The sequence below is a fragment of the Myotis yumanensis genome, unplaced genomic scaffold (assembly GCF_028538775.1).
Source record: "Myotis yumanensis isolate MYYU_CA2020_CCGP unplaced genomic scaffold, mMyoYum1.0.hap1 SCAF_1, whole genome shotgun sequence".
In the NCBI taxonomy this organism is placed as follows: Eukaryota; Metazoa; Chordata; class Mammalia; order Chiroptera; family Vespertilionidae; genus Myotis; species Myotis yumanensis.
In genome coordinates this window covers 35,007,099-35,029,148 of record NW_027223752.1, presented here as the reverse complement: position 1 = coordinate 35,029,148, position 22,050 = coordinate 35,007,099, and the positions used below count along the sequence as shown (strand labels likewise).

At 44.3% G+C, this 22,050-nt stretch overlaps 2 protein-coding genes across 4 annotated transcripts in view; one reads left to right on the top strand and one right to left on the bottom strand.

Moving 5' to 3' along the window:
- ARG2 (arginase 2) overlaps nucleotides 1-7,498 on the top strand; it is a 35,319-nt gene extending 27,821 nt beyond the window's left edge. Inside the window, exons 4-8 of one of the 2 annotated variants that reach the window (XM_070417907.1) lie at nucleotides 128-287; nucleotides 1,151-1,245; nucleotides 1,422-1,526; nucleotides 2,976-3,109; nucleotides 6,999-7,498. In XM_070417907.1, coding sequence (XP_070274008.1) covers nucleotides 128-287; nucleotides 1,151-1,245; nucleotides 1,422-1,526; nucleotides 2,976-3,109; nucleotides 6,999-7,204 — 700 coding nt within the window. In that variant the 3' untranslated portion in view covers nucleotides 7,205-7,498. Of the gene's footprint in view, nucleotides 1-127; nucleotides 288-1,150; nucleotides 1,246-1,421; nucleotides 1,527-2,972; nucleotides 3,110-6,998 lie in introns of both variants that reach the window. The other variant, XM_070417899.1, reaches the window with a different exon arrangement.
- Nucleotides 7,453-21,263, bottom strand: VTI1B (vesicle transport through interaction with t-SNAREs 1B). 2 transcript variants are annotated; one of them, XM_070417928.1, is made up of 7 exons: nucleotides 20,850-21,263; nucleotides 17,660-17,718; nucleotides 15,601-15,792; nucleotides 11,767-11,940; nucleotides 10,722-10,848; nucleotides 10,156-10,217; nucleotides 7,766-7,782 (listed from the first exon to the last, which is right to left on the bottom strand). In XM_070417928.1, exons 1-6 carry the CDS (start codon nucleotides 20,962-20,964, stop codon nucleotides 10,201-10,203), a joined length of 684 nt encoding a protein of 227 aa, XP_070274029.1. In that variant the 5' UTR covers nucleotides 20,965-21,263; the 3' UTR covers nucleotides 7,766-7,782; nucleotides 10,156-10,200. The 2 variants fall into 2 exon arrangements, with proteins under 2 accessions (XP_070274019.1, XP_070274029.1); XM_070417918.1 differs by lacking the exon at nucleotides 10,722-10,848 and having other exon boundaries at nucleotides 7,453-7,782; nucleotides 20,850-21,241.
- Between the last annotated feature and the right edge of the window lie 787 nt (nucleotides 21,264-22,050).

The window sequence follows — 22,050 nt, the reverse complement described above, 5'->3', positions numbered from 1 at the left end:
AAATCAATGGAAAAAAGACCCTGAGGTGAGGGTGTTTAACAAAACAAACAGTTACAGGTACTTATTGAAAGAAATCCATGTAGTTCAAACCTGTTGTTCAAGGGTCATCTATATTTGTTCTTTACAGCTTGGCAATTGGTACCATCAGTGGCCACGCCCGGCACTGCCCAGACCTTTGTGTGATCTGGGTTGATGCCCACGCTGACATCAATACACCCCTCACCACTTCATCTGGATGTCTCCATGGACAGCCGGTTTCATTTCTCCTCCGAGAACTACAGGACAAGGTCAGTAGGCCAAGATGAAAAGAAAGTCGAATGGCTTGCACGGGCTTTGAGGGTCCAGTTCAGTAAGATTTCTGTGAAGGATGGGTTGCCTGTGGTAGAAATGCTTACAACTCCTTCATTTGTTCATCAAACATTATTATGGGCCAGGCAGTCTGTTAGATGCTAGGAATATAAACATGACTAGGGATATAAAGATGGTCCCTGCTCTTGGGGGGTTCATAATCATCTAAGAAAGGAAGGTGGTACTGGGTAACTCTAGTGACTGATACACCCACAGCTTGAGGACTTCTTGGTTACAGGCTCCCAGGCCTCACTTTCAGATGCATTGGTATAGAATCCAAGTAAAACCATGATTACCTCTAGGTAATATTTTTCTAGGCTGTTCAAGACACTGGAGTCTAGGCATAGACTAAAATCTGTTTATCCCTCCCCTCAGTGAGGGGCCAAGTTAAACCAGGAATAACAAAGGTTATTCATTAGGCAGAATTCATGTTTTGGCTGTTGGCAACTTGAGATGACAACTGGATTATGTTCCAAGAACCAATCTGTAAATAATTCAGTAATATGAAAAGGGCTAATCAGCAGTATTCCTGCTATTTAGGTAAGTTAATGAGAAACCAAGACCACCTTAGGAGAAAAGATTTTTATTCTGCTTGAGAATGCTATACTGTGTTCTTCAGTTGCCTTTCTGAATCATTTCCACTTGTATCAATTTTCTTTCCCAGATCAAGTGTGTCTTGTGTTGCTTAAGCATATCTTGTAGATGGATGACAAAACAAACTGCATATAATGGGAAGCACATGGTGATTATCTTGTCGAGACCAAAAATCCTTGATGAATCCTGTTCATTCCTCTCTACATAGGTGCCACAGCTCCCAGGATTTTCCTGGATCAAACCTTGTATCTCTCCCCCAAGTATTGTGTATATTGGTCTAAGAGATGTGGACCCTCCTGAACAGTAAGTTGAGATACAGGGTTATAAACTTTGGGCCCATCCTGGCCACTTACGTTCCATTTGATATGTTGTTCCTTGCCTTAACTTGTTGTAGACCACTGTACAGACAAAACCCCATCTAAATGTGCATTTAACTTGCTATTTAAACTAACGATTCCTTCCTTTATATCTCATTACAGTTTTATTTTAAAGAATTATGATATCCAGTATTTTTCCATGAGAGACATAGATAGACTTGGTATCCAGAAGGTCATGGAACAGACATTCGATCTGCTGATTGGCAAGTAAGTAACTACAACAGATGTCTACTCTAGGTTCCCAGGGTAATACAGCAGCTCCCAGGGGGCAGCATACTTTAGCTTTTCTCTTGAGGATAGTAGCTTTTCTTTCAAATAAAAGCAAAACATGTACGTTTAAAAATTTCAAATAATTTAGAAAGGGAGAATATGAAACATAGGTCATATTCTTCCTCTGGAGTTGTGAGGGGGTTTCCTTGAAATCATTGCCCAGATTCTCTCTCTCATGAATTTATCTTTAGCTCCATTTAAATGCTTATCTTTTGAGATGAGAAGCATTCATTGTTCTAATTATCCCATTCTTCTTAGCCTCGCTATTTCTTCATCTGAAAGTTTTTTTGTTTTGTTTTAATCCTATTCTGAGGATATGCTCTTTCAATTTATTTTAGAGAGAGGAAGGGAGGAGGGAAAGGAAGAGAGAGAAATAGAAACAGAAACATTGATGTGAGAAACATCGATTAGTTGCCTCCTGTACATACCCCAACTGGTGATCAAACCCAAAACCTGGGTATGTACCCTGACCGGGAATCAAACCTGTGACCTTTCAGTGTACAGGGTGATGCTCCAACCAAGCCACACTGGCCAGGGCCAACTGAAAGAAGTTTTATAATAAGCAAAACTTGGTAGTGAATAAAGATGGCAGGTAAATGCTAACCCAAATGCTAGTTTTAAGAGCATTTTCTCAGTGCTGAGTCTTTATAACTGCCATCTACTAAGAATTTAGTTGTTTAGCATATAGGTGTTATATGTTAGTTTCAGTCATTGGACATCTGGGATAAATTAAAGTTAGAATTGGGAGCTGGTAAGATTGCAGATCTAGCCGTGGCCATTGTGGCTCAGTTGGTTGAGCATTGTCCCATGTGCCAACAGGTCACCAATTCAACTCCCAGTCAGGACACATGCCCAGGTTGTGGGCTTGATTCCCAGTAGGGGGAGCACAAGAGGCAGCTGATTGATGTTTCTCTTTCTCTCCCTTCCCCTATCCTTCCTCTCTCTAAAATTAATAAAAACATATTTTAAAAAAAGATTTCAAATCTAAAGTCAGAGTTAAGTTCAGCTGCTGTTACACTCTGAGAGAATAAAAGCAAATGTAATACAAATGAAATTAGAATCTATCAGGGCCCAAGGTCAAATGAAAGTGAAGAATTCCCTCTACTGACAATTGTTAATTTAAGAGGCTTTAATTTAATGCTCAGGGTAAGTCAGAAATATAAACTGGATTTAGTCTGAGGCACACAGAACATGGAAAAATTATGAAATGGAGTATAAACACTGATAGGCAAATACTCTAGTAACTTCTAAAATAGAAAACCTGGAAATCTGATGCATTAACAAAATACCAGGACTAACAGCAACAAAATCAGGAAGTTGCATCTGCAGGGAGCATGAATGTTCAGACACAAATGACTATTCTCTTATCCTTCTCCTTTCAAGAAGACAAAGGCCAATCCATCTGAGCTTTGATATTGATGCATTTGACCCTACACTGGCTCCAGCCACAGGAACTCCTGTTGTAGGGGGACTGACCTATCGAGAAGGCATGTATATTACTGAGGAAATACACAACACAGGTAAGTAGTGATTAACCTGTTCACTACATAGGTAATTATGGTGAAGCCTCTTGTCTGCCAGGGGAATCTTTTCTATTATTCATGTCATTGTAGACATTGATTTTGCCTAACCTGGTTATTGCTAAAAGTCATGTGGTCAGGCTAATAAGGGATAGTCATTTAGAGGCATGTTTGCATCTGGCTCATACCAAAATATGGTAATACTGAATAAAAAGTTGTCTTCTTAAACATTTACTAGACACAAGAATAACCTGCCAAACTAATGCAGTTCTTTGCATCTGAACTGTCCAAAGGCAGATTAAGATTAAAACTCAACACCAGCTACAATTTTTACCTTAAATTAAGAAGTTGGTTCGCCTGGAGTTGGGAATGTGGAGTTAAAGCTTCTCTTGGAGATATTTCAAAGCTACATGTAGGGCAAGTCTTATACTGGAGCTTATTTTTATTTATTTATTTATTTATTTTTTTAAATTTTTCGCTCAAAGTATTACAAAGGGTATTACATAAGTGTCCTTTTTTCCCCCCCGCCCTTGACAAGCCCCTGCCCTCCCTTACCCCCCCAGTGTCTTATGTCCATTAGTTATGGTTATATGGATGCATACAAGTCCTTCGGTTGATCTCTTACTCCCCTCCCTCCTGTCCCCCAACCCTCCCTGGCCTTCCCACTGCAGTCCGACAATCAGTTTGAGGCAGCTCTGCCACTGTATTTATTATTGTTCAAAAGTTTGTAATGGTCTTAATTATCCATGAAAGAGTGAGATCATGTGGTATTTTTCCTTCATTGACTGGCTTGTTTCACTTAGCATAATGCTCTCCAGTTCCATCCATGCTGTTGCAAATGGTAAGAGTTCCTTCTTTTTTACAGCAGCATAGTACTCCATCGTGTAGATGTACCACAGTTTTCTAATCCATTCATCTACTGATGGGCACTTAGGCTGTTTCCAGATCTTAGCTATGGTGAATTATGCTGCTATGAACATCTGGGTGCATATATCCTTTCTGATTGGTGTTTCTGATTTCTTGGGATATATTCCTAGAAGTGGGATCACAGGGTCAAATGGGAGTTCCATTTCCAATTTTTTGAGGAACCTTACTGGAGCTTATTTAATAGGAGCTTTAATACAGGAATAGTGGAAAATGAATGGCTGACAGAAAGATTAATAAAATGAATGCTAGGTTATCGAGAGTGGCTACCAAGGAGTTGCTGTCCCAAAACTCATATTTGTTTACAAACAGTTTCTTTCTTTGAAAAATAAAATTTTTTTGTTTTGTTAATCCTCACCTGAGAATATTTTTTTCCATTGCTTTTCAGAGTAGAAGGGAGGGAGGGAGAGGAAGAGAGAAAGAGAAACATCGATGTGAGAGAGACACATCGATTAGTTGCCTCCTATGCCTGCAACTCAGGTACATGCCCTTGACTAGGAATTGAACCCGAGACCCTTTGGTGCGCAGGCTGATGCCCTAACCACTGAGCAACGTCAGTCAGGGTAGCTGTTTCCATTTGTCTGAAAGCTTCTTAGTTTTGAGGCTACTTTAAATGACCTTTAATTGCAAAATTTAAACTTCTGCAGGATACTTCAATATCATCTTATGAAATTAGGGTCTAAAGAGCATAAAGACCCCAGAGTAAAAGGTCCAGCCAGGGCTATAGGAAACCCTTGACCAGCTGGGATAGATGTGGGAATTGAGAAATGGTCTCCCTGGCTCTGGAGCCAACTAGACTCTTAGGCACTACAGAAAGGAAAATAATGCTGATCTATCAGATCTGACAGAAGCAAGGTAGTCTCATTCTCAGGCCCACAATCTTAGACGTTAATCGTCCTTGGGTTGGTGGCAAGTGAACCTGGGAGTTCAATCCTCCATTTTGGTTCCCAGTGACATCACCAGACCCAGGGCTTAGTAACAGCTAGTACTTAGAAGGGGCGGTGGTCATACCTTGACCCTCTCTCTCCTGTTGCAATGTTACTCTATTCTAAACAACAGTCTATCATGACACTGTCAATTAGACACATAAAATAGTTTGCTTAAATAATTTACAGGGTGGCAATAATATAAAACCATGGGTAATATATATATTTTTAAGAGCTCAAACCCTCTTGATTACTTCTGGGCTCTGCTGAAGGTCCAGCTTTAGTCAGTGGAATTCAGACACACAAATTATCAGAGATGCAGATGCATGTGCAGGAATTGGTAGAAGTGGTACCGAAGTTTTGCACAGTGCACTGAACTATTATGCATTATTAACAAGGGACAGCACACTGAACAGATGTCCTGGCAATGAGCATATCATCCTATATAATAAAAGTCTAATATGCTAAGTGTCCAGTTGTCCGGTCAGCCGTTCAACCAACCAACGTGTAATATGTTAGTGATATGCTAAGACTGCTCAACTGCTTGCTATGATGTGCACTGACCATGAGGGGGCAGACGCTCTGACTGGTAGATCAGCTTGCTGCTGGAGTCTGGCTGATCCAGACTGAGCGAGAAAGGGCTGAACATGCCCTGGAGCCCTCCCACTGTCCCTCCCTGGCTGGCCAACCTCCCACATCCCTCCCTGGCCTCAATTGTGCACCGGTGGGGTCCCTCAGCCTGGCCTGTGCTCTCTCGCAACCTGGGACCCCTTGGGGGACGTCAGAGAGCCGGTTTTGGCCCAATCCCGCAGGCCAGGCTGAGGGACCCCACTGGTACATGAATTCGTGCACCTGGCCTCTAGTGTACTATAATGTAATACCAATAAACCATTAGCAATATTCACTCATGTTTCCAGGCTTTATGGCCACTCTAAATATTCTCAGATACTTGTATTCTCGAATACTAGTTTGTTCAGATAAATCTTGAAAAGGTAGATTAACTTCACTCAGAATACCCAACTAAAAAGTTAACTACCCCAGAGAAGTGGGGGTGAGGGAGTTGGGGGGGAAATAAATGTGGAATCTGCCCTCAGAGCTCAGACCTGCAGAAGCGAGTAAGATCTGCAGTATACTATACTTCAGGGCACGTGGTGCCTTAAGTATGTGGATACAGCATCAGAGTCAAAAGTGGGAATAGAATTTTGGCTACATGCAGGCAGGCATCTGGAAAGTTCCTTAATATTGGAAATGGCACATATTTTCTCAACAAGTAGGTTGGGAACTTCTTGACCCACAGCCCCCCAAGCTCTTTCTTTATTCTCTTCACAAAGCCTGACATCTATGCCTTGTATGTCAGTTAAAGAGGGATGATTGCTTTTATTACCTTAAAGGTTTCTTTCAATTCTACTCTAATACAGCAGTGGTTGGGTGCTATGTTGTTTTGTGTGTTTTTTTGTTAATCCTAACTAGAGGATATTTTTCCCCCATTGATTTTAGAGAGAATGGGAAGGCAGAAGGGGGCGAGAGAAACTCGATGTGAGAGAGTCACATCAATTGGTTGCCTCCCCCACCAGCCAGGGTAGGGAACCTGCAACCCAGATAGATGCCCTTGATCAGAATTGAACCTGTGACACTTTGGTTCACAGGCCGATGCTCTAACCACCAAGCACGCTGGTCAGGGCTGGTGTTGTGTGTGTGTTTTTATTGATTTGAGAAAGGAAGAGACCGATCAGGTGCCTCCTGCATGCCCCCTATTGGGGATTGAGCCTGCAACGTGGGCATGTGCCCTGATGGGGAATTGAACTGGTGAACTCTTGGTGCATGGGACAATGCCCAACCACACTGGCCAGGGCAATATAACAGTGTTTTAATAAATTCAGGCCCAAGAGAATGAGGTATAAGGGGCTTCCTGACAGTGGATGTTATAGTAGAAAATGGTTGGTTTTTTACCTTGGTTTATTCTGTCCAGGTGATACGACCCTCACTGAAAGCAGCAGCTAAGGGATTTTCTGAGGTTTTGTCACACTTTGTTCTTTTAGGGTTGCTGTCAGCACTGGATCTCGTTGAAGTTAATCCTCAGTTGGCTGCTTCAGACGAAGAAGCCAAGGCTACAGCTGGCCTGGCAGTGGATGTGATTGCTTCAAGTTTTGGTCAGACAAGGGAAGGAGGGCACAATGTCTATGACCAACTTCCTACTCCCAGTTCACCACATGAATCAGAAAATGAAGAACGTGTGAGAATTTAGGAAATACTGTATGCTGACATGTTCGTCACAATGGGCATTCCAGAGTTGTGAAGTTTTTGAGGGGGCAGATACTACATGGTCATCTGGGTTAATACTGCCTTAATGAGAACATTTGCGTATTCTCACAATTGTAAAATTTCCTTTCCCTCTCCATTTTGGTGACCAATGATACTACTGTAAATGTATTTGTGGGTTTTTTTGGGGTTTTTTTTGCAATTCACAGGGTATTAATATGTTGGAGTACCATGTAAATTTAAAGAAGTCATAAACAGCATTTATTACCTTGGTATATCACATTGGTCTTGTTGCTGTTTCTTCACATTAACTGGTTTTCCATCTTCCCTCCCTCTTCCCACAGTCTGGCTACACAGTGCATCCTTGAACCGTTAGCTCACAGCAGCAATACACTTATTCCACATCTGTAACAGTATTCATTCTCAGGGTCAAAGTTCTGGTCCACAAACCCTTCCGTGCAGGAAGTTCAATGCTTGCGAAAGAATTTGTAATAAACCAGGCCTCCCAGGATGGCTAACTCCAGTAAGATGACAATGGAAAGTAGCAGCTTGTTGGTTGTCACTCTACAAACACAAACAAGTGAGCAGTCAGAAGTCTGGACAACCTTATTTCTTTCCATTCTTTTTTTTTAAATATATTTTTTATTTCAGAGAGGAAGGGATAGGGAGAGAGAAATAGAAACATCAATGACGAGAGAGAATCATTTATCAGCTGCCTCCTGCACGCCCCACACTGGGGATCTAAGCCCACAACCCAGGCATGTGCTCTGACTGGGAATTGAACCGTGACCTCCTGGTTCATAGATCAGTGCTCAACCACTGAGCCATGCCAGCTGGGCTCTTTCCATTCTCAATACATTACAGTTTGACTTGGGACCAAGGCTAGACACTGTGAGGTAGACTGAATTTTTGTTTGATCATAGCCACTTAGCAATAAGTATACACAGGCATACCACAAAAATATTGCGGGTTTGATTCCAGACCACTGCAATAAAGCGAATACAGTAACAAAGCAAGTCACATAAATTTTTTTTGTTTCCCGATGCATATAAGTTATGTTTACACTAGACTATAGGCTATTAAGTGTGCAATAGCATTATGTCTAAAAAAAAACACAACACATGCATACCTTAATTTAAAAATGAGCTTATTGGAAAATGGCACTGATAAATTGCTTGACACAAACCTTCAATTTGTAAAAAAAAAAAGAAACGCAGTATCTGCAAAGCGAAATAACTCAAGGTATGCCAGTATAAGGTTCTTTAGCTGGTTAAGTGACAACTCGAAAGCTTCTTTAGCTATCACAGAGAAAAAACACTATCTACCTCCCAGAAATGTTGAAAACTGGGACAATATATATATCAAAGGTATAAATGGTTTTTTATTCTAAAATGTCTCCAAATAGTAGTTACTTCCTCACTTTATTTTTTTAAAACCTCACCTGAGGACATGTTTTTATTGACTTGAGAGAGGAAGGGAGAGAGAGAAACATCAATGTGAGAGGTTGCCTCCCATACGCAACCCAACCAGGGATCAAACCATGCAACCTTTTGGTGTACAGGATGATGCTCCAACCAACCGAGCCCCTCAACCAGGGCTGCTACTTCACTTTAGAACTAGCTTTTCTAGGAGGGTCTAGTTAGGAAAATAGTATTAAATATAATATGAAAAAAATACCTATTCTGAAATCCGGTTGAATCATATTACAAAATTAGCAGTAACATAGTATCATCTAATCATATAGAGCCGTATCAGTTACATACTACAGTTGTGAGCATATGTTAGAGAAGTATTTGTGGCAGACTCGCCAGGGCTGATGTGCAGCTCGGGGATAGGGGCTAAGTAACCAGAAGCTGGGTAGTACCTCTCTTACTTTCTCTTTCCCCAGGATTTCTCTACAAAGGCAATATAGGAGCTTCAAAGAAAAATCTACTGTCTTTTGTTAATACAAAGAATCCAATCTCTGGTTCTCATGTTCACTCTAAACTGAAGGTTTCCCCCTATTCCATAAGGAATTTACAACTGTTTAGGAAAATCTCACTCTCCTGATAATTCCATGACTCAGTTGTCATTTTGATCCATGCATACTACCACTTACCCCAAATTCATTTTGTTGTCAGCACTTACATCAAGGATTTTTATTTATTATTATTATTATTTTAATATATTTTATTGATTTTTTACAGAGAGGGAGAGAGATAGTTAGAAACATCGATGAGAGAGAAACATCAATCAGCTGCCTCCTGCACACCCCCTACTGGGGATGTGCCCGCAACCAAGGTACATGCCCTTGACCGGAATCGAACCTGGGACCTTTGAGTCCACAGGCCGACGCTCTATCCACTGAGCCAAACCGGTTTCGGCGGATTTTTTAAAAAACAACTTTTTGCTAAGACAGAATTCCCAAGTAAGGGATTGACTGACGAAGAGCAAGCAGAGCCAAAAGTAAGTATTAAGCAGTAGCAGTGAAAATAGTTTTTTAATCAAGTTTTTATGAATATGAAGCTGTATTACTCCCATGTGTTTTCTCTAAGGAATGTAAGCTGGGAATAAAAGTACTTTCAGTGGCCCAGCCAGTGTGGCTTAGTGGTTGAGTGTCAACCTATGAACCAGGTGGTCACACTTTGATGCCTGGTTGCCGGCTACAGGGCATGCAGGAGGCAGCGGATCAATGACTCTCATCATTTATGTTTCTCTCTCCCTTTCATATATATATATATGCTTTCAGTGGACAAATTTTACACGGTTCCAAATCAGAGCAGCATATACTTTTAACAAAAGATTTTGTCTTGGGATATTTAACTACACAAGACAATATTCTTTATTTCTTCAGCTTTATTAGAACCTTTGCAAGTCACAGTTTAAAGCTTTTACACTCTTGGTTGAAAGGCATGAGAGTTAAGAGAAATTAATTTTGTGACTATTTCTAAAACTTACTTTCTGGACATTGACCGGAGAATCTTTCGACTTTTGCTCAAGTTTTCATTTGTGTTTACCAGCTGAGAAGAGAAAATAGCAATTATTTTCCCCTTCTTTCAAAAGTATACACTCTAGAATTTGAACATTCCTAAACTGACAGTGGGCATTAAGAAGGATATGTTGAAATCAAACCAATTTAAAAGATGGCCTCTGAGTATAATTAGAAGAAACTGGAGAGGACAAGATACTTTAGTACTTGTCAAGTAGGTTTAGGAATTATATCCCAAGGCTGTGTGAGGGACTTCTGGGACAAGAGCTCATGCCTGGCTACTCAAAACAGAAAGGCTTCAAATGTACACCTTGCCAGTAACTGAAGCAATTTAAGATTTGAATTTCACCAGTCTAACTCCAGGAGAGCCTCTTGAGTTACAGTTTGTTTTCATAGGCTGGTGGATTACCATTCTTGGGGTATGGTTATTTTTTCTTTATCCCTTTAAGAGATACTTACATTGAACTGTGAAAGGAATTAAGCCTTTTTTAAAAAACAAAACAAAACAAAAACAAACCCTTTCCCTCTTGCTTGCCTGGTACTAATCTAACAGCTGGAGGATATTTCAACAGATGCCACCTGCCATCTGTCTCCAATCCCCAGTGGCCTTGGTAAGTTGATCTCTCGGGCCATTCCTTGGCTTTTGAATTCAGCCAATTCACCTGGTATGTACAAAAGTAAAAAATCAAAACAGTCTGTAAGCAAGCTACCTTTTCTAGAATTTACCTTAAATTTAGTACTTTATTGTGAATTTTCACAGAGGGAAGGGCATCATTCTGACTCATTTTAAGAATGGAGAATTGCAGCTATTAAGATTTATGAGAAAATTATCTCAAACCCTCACATTGAACCATATTTTCCCATTTAAGTCTTGCCCACCACAGTATCTGTTTTTTAGTCTGGATTTGCCTCATGCTATTAAGGGCACATTGGCAAGTCATACTATTTTCAAAATTTCCATGCAAATGTATGGAAAGGAATGTTAGTTTTCAGAGCCTTTTAGAGTGATAGATTAGAGGCCCCAATACAGCCATCATTGGCCTATTTTCATTTGCTTCCCACAAGTATCCAGCTTACCTCAGGTAACAGTACAGACTTACAGTCCAGGATTGAACCTCTATAAATTGTCAGTGGTACTATTTTATGACATGTGGAAAATAGCCTTGGTTCTAAATGACAGGAAAGCTAGGATCTTGTCAGATGATACTTTCATAAGAATAGCAGAATATCCCACTAGATTTAAGAGAAATCAAAACCTCAGAGTGGTAATACAGGAATAAAAGGACGGAGTGGCTGCAATCTTATGTTTATTTGACAATCTTCAATAAATGCAGAAATCCAAGTTTCTTCAGTCTTTCTTTTTTCCCCTCCAATGATCTCTATATCTTAGAGTTAAAATTACTTCCAAGGGAGATCTCTCAGCCATGCAAACTAGAAACTGAGAAAAGCATAAGGCCCTAAAAGGCCATTTACTCTGAATTCAGAATTGCTGAAGCTGTGGGGAGGAGCATGCCATCAGGGTTTAATGGGCCCACCTACTTTACCCACTCTTGCCCCTTTCCTCATTCGCTCACACTTACTCTATTTTTGGTACGTTCCAACTGGTCACGTTGCTCCCCCAGCTCTTCTATAATTTCCGAGCCAATCTGGTCAGTTTCTGTGGCAATCCGATGAGAACGCTCAATACTCTGGGTGGCTCGGTTCAGGCTGTCAGTGCCTTGCAAAAGCAATACCCTCTGAGACTGTAGCTGATTCTGACAGGATTATGAAAGAGAAATGTTAAAGTTCTTCCACTGTAAAGTAATTGCCAACACAATCTTTATGACCACTCTTATGTAAGAAGGGATATAGTGTGCAATAATTTTCATTTTTTTTTTAAATAAATTTTTATTGATTTTAGAGAGAGAGGAAGGAAGAGAAACACCGATGAGAGAAAAACAGCAATTGGCTCTCTCCTGCATGCCCCCCACTGGGGCTAGAGCTGAAACCTGGGCATGTGCCCTGACCAGGAATCGAACCAGTGACTTCTTGGTGTAGAGGACACTCAACCAACTGAGTCACATTGGCCAGGACTAATTTTCATTACTATTATTTTTTAAATATATTTTTATTGTTTGGCTGCCTCCATGCCACCTACTGGGGATTGAGCCCAAAACCTGGGCATGTGCCCTGACTAGGAATCAAACAGTGACTTCCTGGTTCATAGGTTGACACTCAACCCATGAGCCACGCTGGCTAGGCTAATTTTCTTTAAGACATACAAGGATGGTAATGAACTCTAAGATCCTATTCAAGGTCAGACTAAAGCAGAACTTGGAATCCAATCAGGATCACAATACCTCTCACTGCACTGCTTGTTACACTTAAGTGAGGCAAGGTAAGGAGGATTAAAAACATCAGAGCATTTTCCCTTGTTTGTAATGAATCTGAACTGGCTCATGTGCTTCCTGAACTAGCAACTTCTGAGAAGCAGTGGCCCAGATTTGGGGTGCAGGAGCTACCTGAAAATGATAGCTTATAACTGATGGGCAGCAAACAAGCCAACTAAACTCTACAGCCCTAGAACATATTAATTCACTGAAGATTCCTACCTGATAGTGAGGATTAAGGGACCATGCATAAGCTAATCATTTTCAGTACATATAGAAATCAATTAGTAGTCTGGGTGGGACACTGCCACATTCTGGAAGAAAAAACTTAAGTGGCCACACTCTCGGTAAGCCCCCAAAGAATTTCACTTCAAGACAAACAGAAAACAAAAACTCTGAAAAAACTTAAGTGGCCACACTGGTGATTTGCTCTCAGGGAAGAAGGTATTTGGGCCCAGTAAGATGGCCTAGCTGCCCTAATTTCCCAAGTGCCCTAATTTTCTAAATCCCCACCAAAGTTTTACTCCACCTATAATCCTAAGCACAGAAGACATGAGGAAAGAAGTAGCCTCAGAATTAACCACTGACAGAAATGGGTGTAGCTCTAGTTCTTAGCTATGGCCAGGTAGCTCAGTTGGTTAGAGCATCGTCCCAATACACCAAGGTTTTGGGTTTAATCCTGGTCAGGGCACATACAGGGTCAACCAATGAATGCATAAATACGTGGAACAATGGATAGATCTCTCTCTCTCGAAACTATAAATACAATATTCAATTACTAAACATATTAAAATTAAAAATATTATTTTAAAATAATTAAACATATTTTTAAAAGCATACATGTACACACACACACACACACACACACATTAAAAAAGGGGCCAGTTCACAGGGCCTATTACTGAGCACTAGACACCACCATCAAGAAATCAAAAATGGGCCCTGGTTGGTGTGGTTCCGTTGGAGCATCGTCCCGTAAACCAAAAGGTCATGGGTTCAATTCCCAGTCAGGGCACATACCTAGCTTGCAGACTCAATCCACAGGAGGCAATCAGTTGATGTTTCTCTCTCACATCGATGTCCTTCCTCCCACCCTCTCTAATCTATAAACATTAAAAAAAAAAAAAAAAAAAAAAAGGGCAGCCAAAATCAGGTTCCCAGATCAGAAGTAACAAGAATTCCTCATACATGTTATATGGACCAGTGGATGAGGAAACTACTGAATGAGGTTGAACTAAACCCCACCTACTTTAGCTTAAACAAAGCAGGAATAACACTTTTTAAAAATAAAAGATGGGGGTTTTCAACTGATTAGGTTGAGAAAGAACAGGAAAAGATAGTAAGATTACATAAATCAATCTCAGATTTGGAATAATAATTCTACTGAAAGTGGTATATATCTAAATTGTGTTTCTAATTTCTGAAACTGACCATTTTAAAGCAAAATTACTCTCTAGACCAGCCGTGGGCAAACTACGGCCCTCGGGCCAAATCCGGCCCGTTTGAAATGAATAAAACTAAAAAAAAAAAAGACCATACCCTTTTATGTAATGATGTTTACTTTGAATTTATATTAGTTCACACAAACACTCCATCCATGCTTTTGTTCCGGCCCTCCGGTCCAGTTTAAGAACCCATTGTGGCCCTCGAGTCAAAAAGTTTGCCCACCCCTGCTCTAGACTGATCTCCCCCTTTTTTGTTTTGGGTGTGTGTGTGTAATAAATCACCAAAGTCACTTTCACCTCTCATATCTAACACAGTGGTTCTCAACCTTGGCTGCACATTAGAATCACCTGGGAATCTTTTTAAAATCCTAATTTCTGGGCCTCATCTTCTGAGGATTTTAAAAAGATTCCCAGGTGATTCTAATGTGCAGCCAAGGTTGAGAACCACTGCTCTAACAAGCTCCACCTGCCTTGCCTGGTTTTTCCCAGTCCCTCCCTTCACAAGTGAACTTTGAAATTTTACACCATTCTCAAATACTCTAGTTTTGACATCAGCAATGTCAGGCTAGCAGCATCTGAACGTCTCTTCAACTATAATAAGGATGCATCATGAAATGGGATTTGTTTAAAATGGCATTATCAGCTTTTCTACATATGTGTAATCTGCACTTCCATTTCTTTCCTATGCTACTTGCCAGGCCATTTCAACTTTGCACTATGGAATACAACCCCAAAAGCAACCCATTAAGTTTAAGCTTTGTGAAGTTTTATTCCTTAAACTCTCTAGCTTCTCTAGAGTTTCAGAATATAGATTTTTCTACCCAGTTAGTCTAACTTTATAAATCAAAATACTGAGGCAAGAGGCAATCTGGCTCACTTTCTATTGCAAGAGAGCAAGGTATTAATTAGCCCCTTCTTAAGCATCCTGCCTTCTCTACTGTATCTGGGCTACTGGGTCATCATATAAATGTAAAAGAAAGCTTGTGTTAATTTTGTAACAATACTCTGGTAAATTAAAAATCTAACTGAATTTTTGGCATATGTGAGAAAGAAACTGGATCAATGGGTCAGAATACAGAGTTCAGATATAATAAGATTAGATAACACTTGCGTACCACCACTACATACCAAGCGCTGTTTTACATATAAAGGATACAAAGAAAAGTAAATAAGTATGTGGTTTGGAAAGATATGCATTAAATACAGTAGGGTAGCCCTAACTGGTTTAGCTCAGTGGATAGAGCATCGGCCTGCGGTCTTAAGGGTCCCAGGTTCGATTCTGGTCAAGGGCATGTACCTTGGTTTCGGGCACATACCCAGTAGGGAGTGTGCAGGAGGCAGCTGATCGATGTTTCTCTCTCATCAATGTTTCTAACTCTCTATCCCTATCCCCCTTCCTCTCTGTAAAAAAAAAAATAAAATATATTAAAAAAAAAAAATACAGTAGGGTAAATACCCAAGAAAAGGGGAGCTGGATGCAGGAAAGAGGACGGTGGGGGAACAAGTGTCGTGTAGTATACACTGTAACATGAACTGCACTCCACAGTATGGTTAATTCTTGTACACAGGCCCAAAGGGGGAAAAAACAGCTGAAGCTTACCAAATGCTCATTCTCTACAGTGTATGTGCCATATTTCATGTCTCCTCGGCCCCCGGGTGTGGCTGTCAAAGGCGTGCTTCTTACTTCCCTGTGGAGTTTGGCAAGGTCCTTCCGGTAGTTTCGAAGCTTAGACATCATAGGGTTACGAAAAGACAGGGGTGCATAACGTAGTTCCTCTTCCATCTCTGCCAGCTAGGAAGGCAGAAAATAGTGAGTGGACAGCCTGGTTCTTTTCTGTTTCATCTTGACATTTCCTAGTTTGGGCTAATCCAACTCCAGACAACCCAAAATAATCACTCAATGATATGCTCCACAGGGGCAGGGACCACATGACACACTCACTCCGCTGCTCCGATGTCTGCCCAGTGCCTATCAAGCACAGAACAGGTATTCAAAAAGTATGTGATGAATGAGTGAAAAAATGTAGTACCTTATAGCTTATTAAACATTTTTATATGCATTCATTTAATCCTCATAGCAAATCAACAAGGCAGGAAATATTATTTCTATTTCATATATAAGACTTGAAAAAACTGCCCTGGCCAATTCGCTCTGTGGTTAGAGTGTCAGCCTGCAGACTGAAGGGTCGAGAGTTCGATTCCCAGTCAAGGACGTCCACGTACCTCGGTTGCATGTTCAATCCCCTGCCCTGGTTGGGGCACATGCCGGAGGCAACCAATCAATGTCTCTCTCATGTTGATGTCTTTCTCTTTTTCTCCCCCTCCACCCTCCCTTCCATGCTCTCTAAAAATCAATGGAAAAAATATCCTCGGGTGAGAATTAAAAAAAAAAAAAAAAAGACCTGGAAAAACCTCAAGATTACACAAAAAGAGAAGTCAGAATTCAAAATCTTCAAGTTCACTGTTTAGAATAATGAGTTCTTAGTCTGTTTTGGTTCAGGTGCCATCATGAAGCACTTTGAGGTCTACTGTACAAAAATGATACAGATCTGGCATCAAGGTTCTTCCCTTCCTCCTCCTCTTTCTGAAAATCAATGGTCTCCATGTCAGAGATTTCCATCTTTTTGGGATAAGTAAAATATAAAGCCTGAACATGTTCACAAGAGGACATAAATTATTTTCATCTACCTAGGATGGGTTACTTTTGCTAAGTTCAAAGAAAAAAAGCACCAAACAAATAAATCGGTGTAAGCTAAAAGATTTTTTAAATGCTACAAGATGTTAACCAAAACAGAAGACTGGCTCTGTAACAGGTACCATGAATATGCCCATCTATACTCAGGTATTAAGAAAAGTTTCTAGCTCGGCCGGCGTGGCTCAGTGGTTGAACGTTGACCTATGAACAGGGAGGTCATGGTTCGATTCCCGGTCAGGGTATATGCCTGGGTTGTGGGCTCAATCCCCAGTGTGGGGTGTGTAGGAGGCAGCCGATTAATGATTATCATCATTGATGTTTCTTTTTCTCTTTCCCTCTCCCTTCCTCTCTGAAATCAGTAAAAATATGTTTGGAAAAGAAAAGTTTCTAGTAGTCCCATTATGAAGGAGATAGGTTCCACAGTCTGACCCTTCTTAAAATAGATGTGCAACAGGGAAAAGGATGCAGATAAACTTAACTTCTCAGAACTTCCCCGGAATAGGGAAGTTGTTCTTCAAGCAAGAAGGAAGTTCTCTGGTTTAAAAACTTCTGACAGCTTTGGGTTATGATTGAGAACTCATCCCGTCCTTGCATGTCTTACCCAAGATGCCAAATCCAGTCACAATGCTATCTTTTAAAACAGAAGGGAAAGTGACTTAGAACCACCTGTGACCTACATTTTGTGACAGTAAGTTTAACAAAGAAAATGAATGATCCTGGTGGACATCTTTTTTTTAATGTATTATCAAAGCCTCACTTTGGGACAGTTTTCTAGCTTTACCCATTTGTGTCTGTTAACACCTACTCCCAACACCCATCCCCATCAATTGGTCTCATTTAGTAAAAAATAATCAAAATCAGGATGAATAAGCAGGAACAATTAATCGGTGATCAGGTCATAAGCATTCGTTTTGAAAAAGATGAACACCAGATAAAAGAAACAAGACCTGTTCTCTGTTCTCACCGTTTCATTTGCTTCTTGTTGCTTTTCATCAAAATCTCTGATCAATTTCTTCTTCTCTTCTGGAAAAGATAAGACCAGTTTCAAATGCTCAGTCCTGTTTCCATACATTTGTAGATCCCATTCCCTCTGAGTAGAATAAACTCCCCATTCCTTCCTTGTTGGGGGTAATAGTTCTTAATCACTTCTAAAAGGCATTTAGAAAAGTATGGGAACTTGTTATGACAATGACTAGGGAGAAGGGAAAGGGAGAGTATCAGTGCTGGCATTTAGTTAGTGCCTAGGGAACAAGAATATCCATGCTTGGGACAGTCCTGCATAGCAATGACCTGGCCCCAAAGGCTAATAGTGTCCCTATTGAGAAGCATTATAGGTCTAAGTTAACCACTGTTACCCCACCTCCCCCAATCCTAACAGAGAGACCAGACACACTATCATCAATGAGAATGCTTAACGATACTGGTTCTGAAATCCGGGTTCCCACCTTCACGCACACCCTAAAGTACTTCTCTATTTAACCCTCATCCACTCCTTTTCTGAAAAACAAATTAAAAGCCCACCTATTCTGCTCACTGGGGAAGCTGCACGCTGTAGCACTTGTTTCTCTGCCATGCCCACTGGTGGTGGCATGGAACTGACTCAGTGAGAAAGTCACCCCTTCTGTTTCTCTTTCAATCCTTCGTATCATGTCTTTTTGGTGCTAGTATGTCTTTAATTAGAGGCTTCAACTTCAAAGCAATTGACATCAAGTTAAAACAGCATTGTTTTGGCTTCCTTGTATTTTTCTGACCATTTAGATAGGTTCTACAGATTTCCCATTTAAAATAGTGATATAAAATTTCATTTTAAATAACTTCATGTATTAAAAAATGTATTTTACATGAAATAAGTTGATATAAAGAAAGCAAGTAATAGTAAAAATGGTACTTGGACATGGCAGAAAGGATGAAGGGAGTCCTGGCATGCTGTCACCTGGTAAACACAACAGGAGAACTGCAATAAAACGAGGTATGCCTGTGTTGCCCTTAACAGGGTCTCTTCATCCTATCCTAGCCTATCTAATAAAAGGCTAATACACAAATAGACCTAATGGCAGAAAGACTGAGCTATGACGCTATGACACGCACTGACCACCAGGGGGCAAATGCTCAACACAGGAGCTGCCCTCTGGTGGTCAGTGGGCTCCCACAGGGGGAGCAGCTCAGCCAGAAGCCCGGCTCACAGCTGGCGAGTGCAGGGGCAGTGGCAGGAGCCTGCCTTCGCAGCAAAGCTATGGATGTCCCACTGCCCACAGGGAGCCCCAGACTGCAAGAGGGTGCAGGCCCAGCTGAGGGACCCCCACCCCGCCCCGCCTGCCCACAGTGCACAAATCTTGTGTACCAGGCCTCTAGCATTTACATATTATCATCAGCCCACTAAAATGGGGATTGTAAATCTTTTCACTGCAATTTGCATTATTAACAGCATCTGGAGCAGAACTGGGCACCCAATAACCTCTCCCAGTAAATACAAGTTAAACAAATGTATGAATTTCACTCTCACCATGCAATGCATATGACTTTGGATAACTCACATAGCTAACACAAACTCTGAGCCCTGAACTTATCCACCAGACAAAGAACTGTGCTTCCTAAGAACAACTCTAGCTCCTCCAGGCAAAGCTTTGAGCAACCTGAATTTTGAAATAATGAGGCAGGACACAGTCTAGCAGAAAGTTCCTAAGAGGACCACACACCTACATGCCACAATCCTGATTTTAAAGACCAACCCCCCAAACTATGATTCCTTTGGGTGTTCTTAACCCTTTTGGTGCTATGGATCCTTTGCCAGTCTGCTGAAAACTGTGGACCTCTTTTGAGAATACCCACTTAAATATATAAAAAATACAGAGGGCAATCAATTCTACCGAAATACAGAATCTTTGAAGTCTCCTATACTTTTCTTGCCGCAGTGAAAGTGAGATGAGGAAAATTTGGAGGATGAAGAATCCCAAGGAAACGACACACCGAGGTCCACCACTGAGCACCCTACTTGGACGGGGAGGTCCTGGGCGCGGCCCCGCCAGCTCTAGAGGGGGCGTTGGGAGACCAGGAGGGCAGCCAGGGCTCGGGTCTGGGAAGAGGGTGGGGGCTTCTCCTCCCAGAGCAGCGGGCCGAGTTCCCAGGGCCCCGCCTCACCTGTGCCCCCCCAGTGCCCGGCCGGCCCCGCTCACCTGTCCCCTACAGTCCTCGATCCGCCCGGCCTCACCTGTCCCCCCGGCCCCCGGCCTGCCCCGCTGACCTGTCCCCCCAGTCCCCGGCCCGCCCAGCCTCACCTGTCCCCCCCAGTCCTCGACCCGCCCCGCCTCACCTGTCCCCTACAGTCCTCGATCCGCCCGGCCTCACCTGTCCCCCCGGCCCCCGGCCTGCCCCGCTGACCTGTCCCCAGTCCCCGGCCCGCCCAGCCTCACCTGTCCCCCCCCAGTCCTCGACCCGCCCCGCCTCACCTGTCCCCCCCCAGTCCTCGGTCCGCCCCGCCTCACCTGTGCCCCCAGACCCCGGCCCGGCCCGCTCACCTGTCCCCCCCGGCCCCCGGCCCGCCCCTCTCACCTGTCCCCCCCCAGTCCTCGGTCCGCCCCGCCTCACCTGTGCCCCCAGACCCCGGCCCGGCCCGCTCACCTGTCCCCCCGGCCCCCGGCCCGCTCACCTGTCCCCCCGGCCCCCGGCCCGCCCCGCTCACCTGTCCCCCCAGTCCCCGGCCCGCCCCGCTCACCTGTCCCCCAGTGCCCGCCCCCCCTCCCCCGCCTCACCTATCCCCCCCGGCCCGCCCCGCTCACCTGTCTCCCGGGTCCCCGACCCGCCCCGCCTCACCTGTCCCCCCCAGTGCCCGCCCCCGCCTCACCTGTCCCCCCCCGGCCCGCCCCGCCTCACCTGTCCCCCCCAGTGCCCGGCCCCGCCCCCCGTCTCACCTACCCCCCCGGCCCGCCCCGCTCACCTGTCTCCCGGGTCCCCGACCCGCCCCGCCTCACCTGTCCCCCCCAGTGCCCGCCCCCGCCTCACCTGTCCCCCCCGGCCCGCCCCGCCTCACCTGTCCCCCCCAGTGCCCGGCCCCGACCCCCGTCTCACCTACCCCCCCGGCCCGCCCCGCTCATCTGTCCCCCCAGTCCCCGGCTCCCCCCCCGCCTCACCTGTACCCCCGGCCCGCCCCGCCTCACCTGTGCCCCCGGCCCCCAGGAGCCGCTCCGGGACCCCCCGGAGGTCTTCATGGAGGCCGCGGAAGATCTCGTGCAGCTTCTCGAAATGCTCCGAGGAGGCGGCGGAGGTGGCCATGGCGCAGGCCGCGCTCGAGCAGCGGCCGCCGAGATTCGGGACCCGGGCCTGCTGCACCCACGGGGGTCAGCCACCCAGCCCCGCAGACATCACGGCGACCACCACCGCGGCCGCCCAGGAAAAGGCGCTTCCGGGGCCGCGGCGGGGGCCTCCCGGACCGGAACGCCCACCCTCTTCACGCCATCACTCCGGGGGCGCCGGGCGCGAAAGCCTGACGGAAAGGCGGGCGGGCTGCGCTGCCTGGAGGTTCCTGTGAGGCCGGCGGCGCGCCCGGGCTGGCGGGAGTCTCACATCTCCGGAAATACCCAGTGCGGGCTCGGGGAACGCGCCACAGCGAGGGGACTGTGCGGACCGCCGGTCGGGCAGCGCGGCCGCCCGGCTCAGGGCCCCGCCTCCGCCCCGCTCAGGCCCCGCCTCCGGGCGAAGGGCGGACGCCGCGGTGCATGCCGGGGGCTGTAGTTCGGCGTGGAGGGCGGGCCTATCCGGAGGTCACGAGTTGAGGGGCGCGGTGGATCCCAGCGCCGCTGCTGCCAAGGGGAGACGCTGAGCGTATTGGTTGGGTGTCGGCGTGTGACTGGACGTTACCTGTCGCACTTTTCGGCCCCCTGACTAACTTAGTTCGCGTCCTGACCGAATGGTAGTTTTCAGCTCTTGAAAGGTACTCGGGCCAGGTTCCCCGGCCTGCCCTCCGGGGGCCGGCGGGGGGGGGAGGGGGGGCACACCTGCTTTCAGAAGTGGTCACCGGGCGTTGAGACCCCCGAAACATGAACTCAACGATGTTTAATGTCAGCAGTCACTGTGCAGGGGTCGGGGCCATGCGCTGGCGATGAAGAGAGTCACTCTCTGCGCTTGGCGATGTATAACGGGGTGAGCCGGGGGGACCCGCCTCCAGTCTCGTTCCCGTGAGTGTAAGGTGTACAAGTCCTTCCTGCACTCCACAGGTTTTCCTGGTTCAGCGGAAGGGAATTCCTATTTTCACCGATTTCATGGTTTGCCTATGGAGCCCGTTATGAAATGTTTGTTTGGCAGTCCAATATTTAAAACTGCCCACACACATTAAAAGATACATGTCTGTTCAGGAGGACG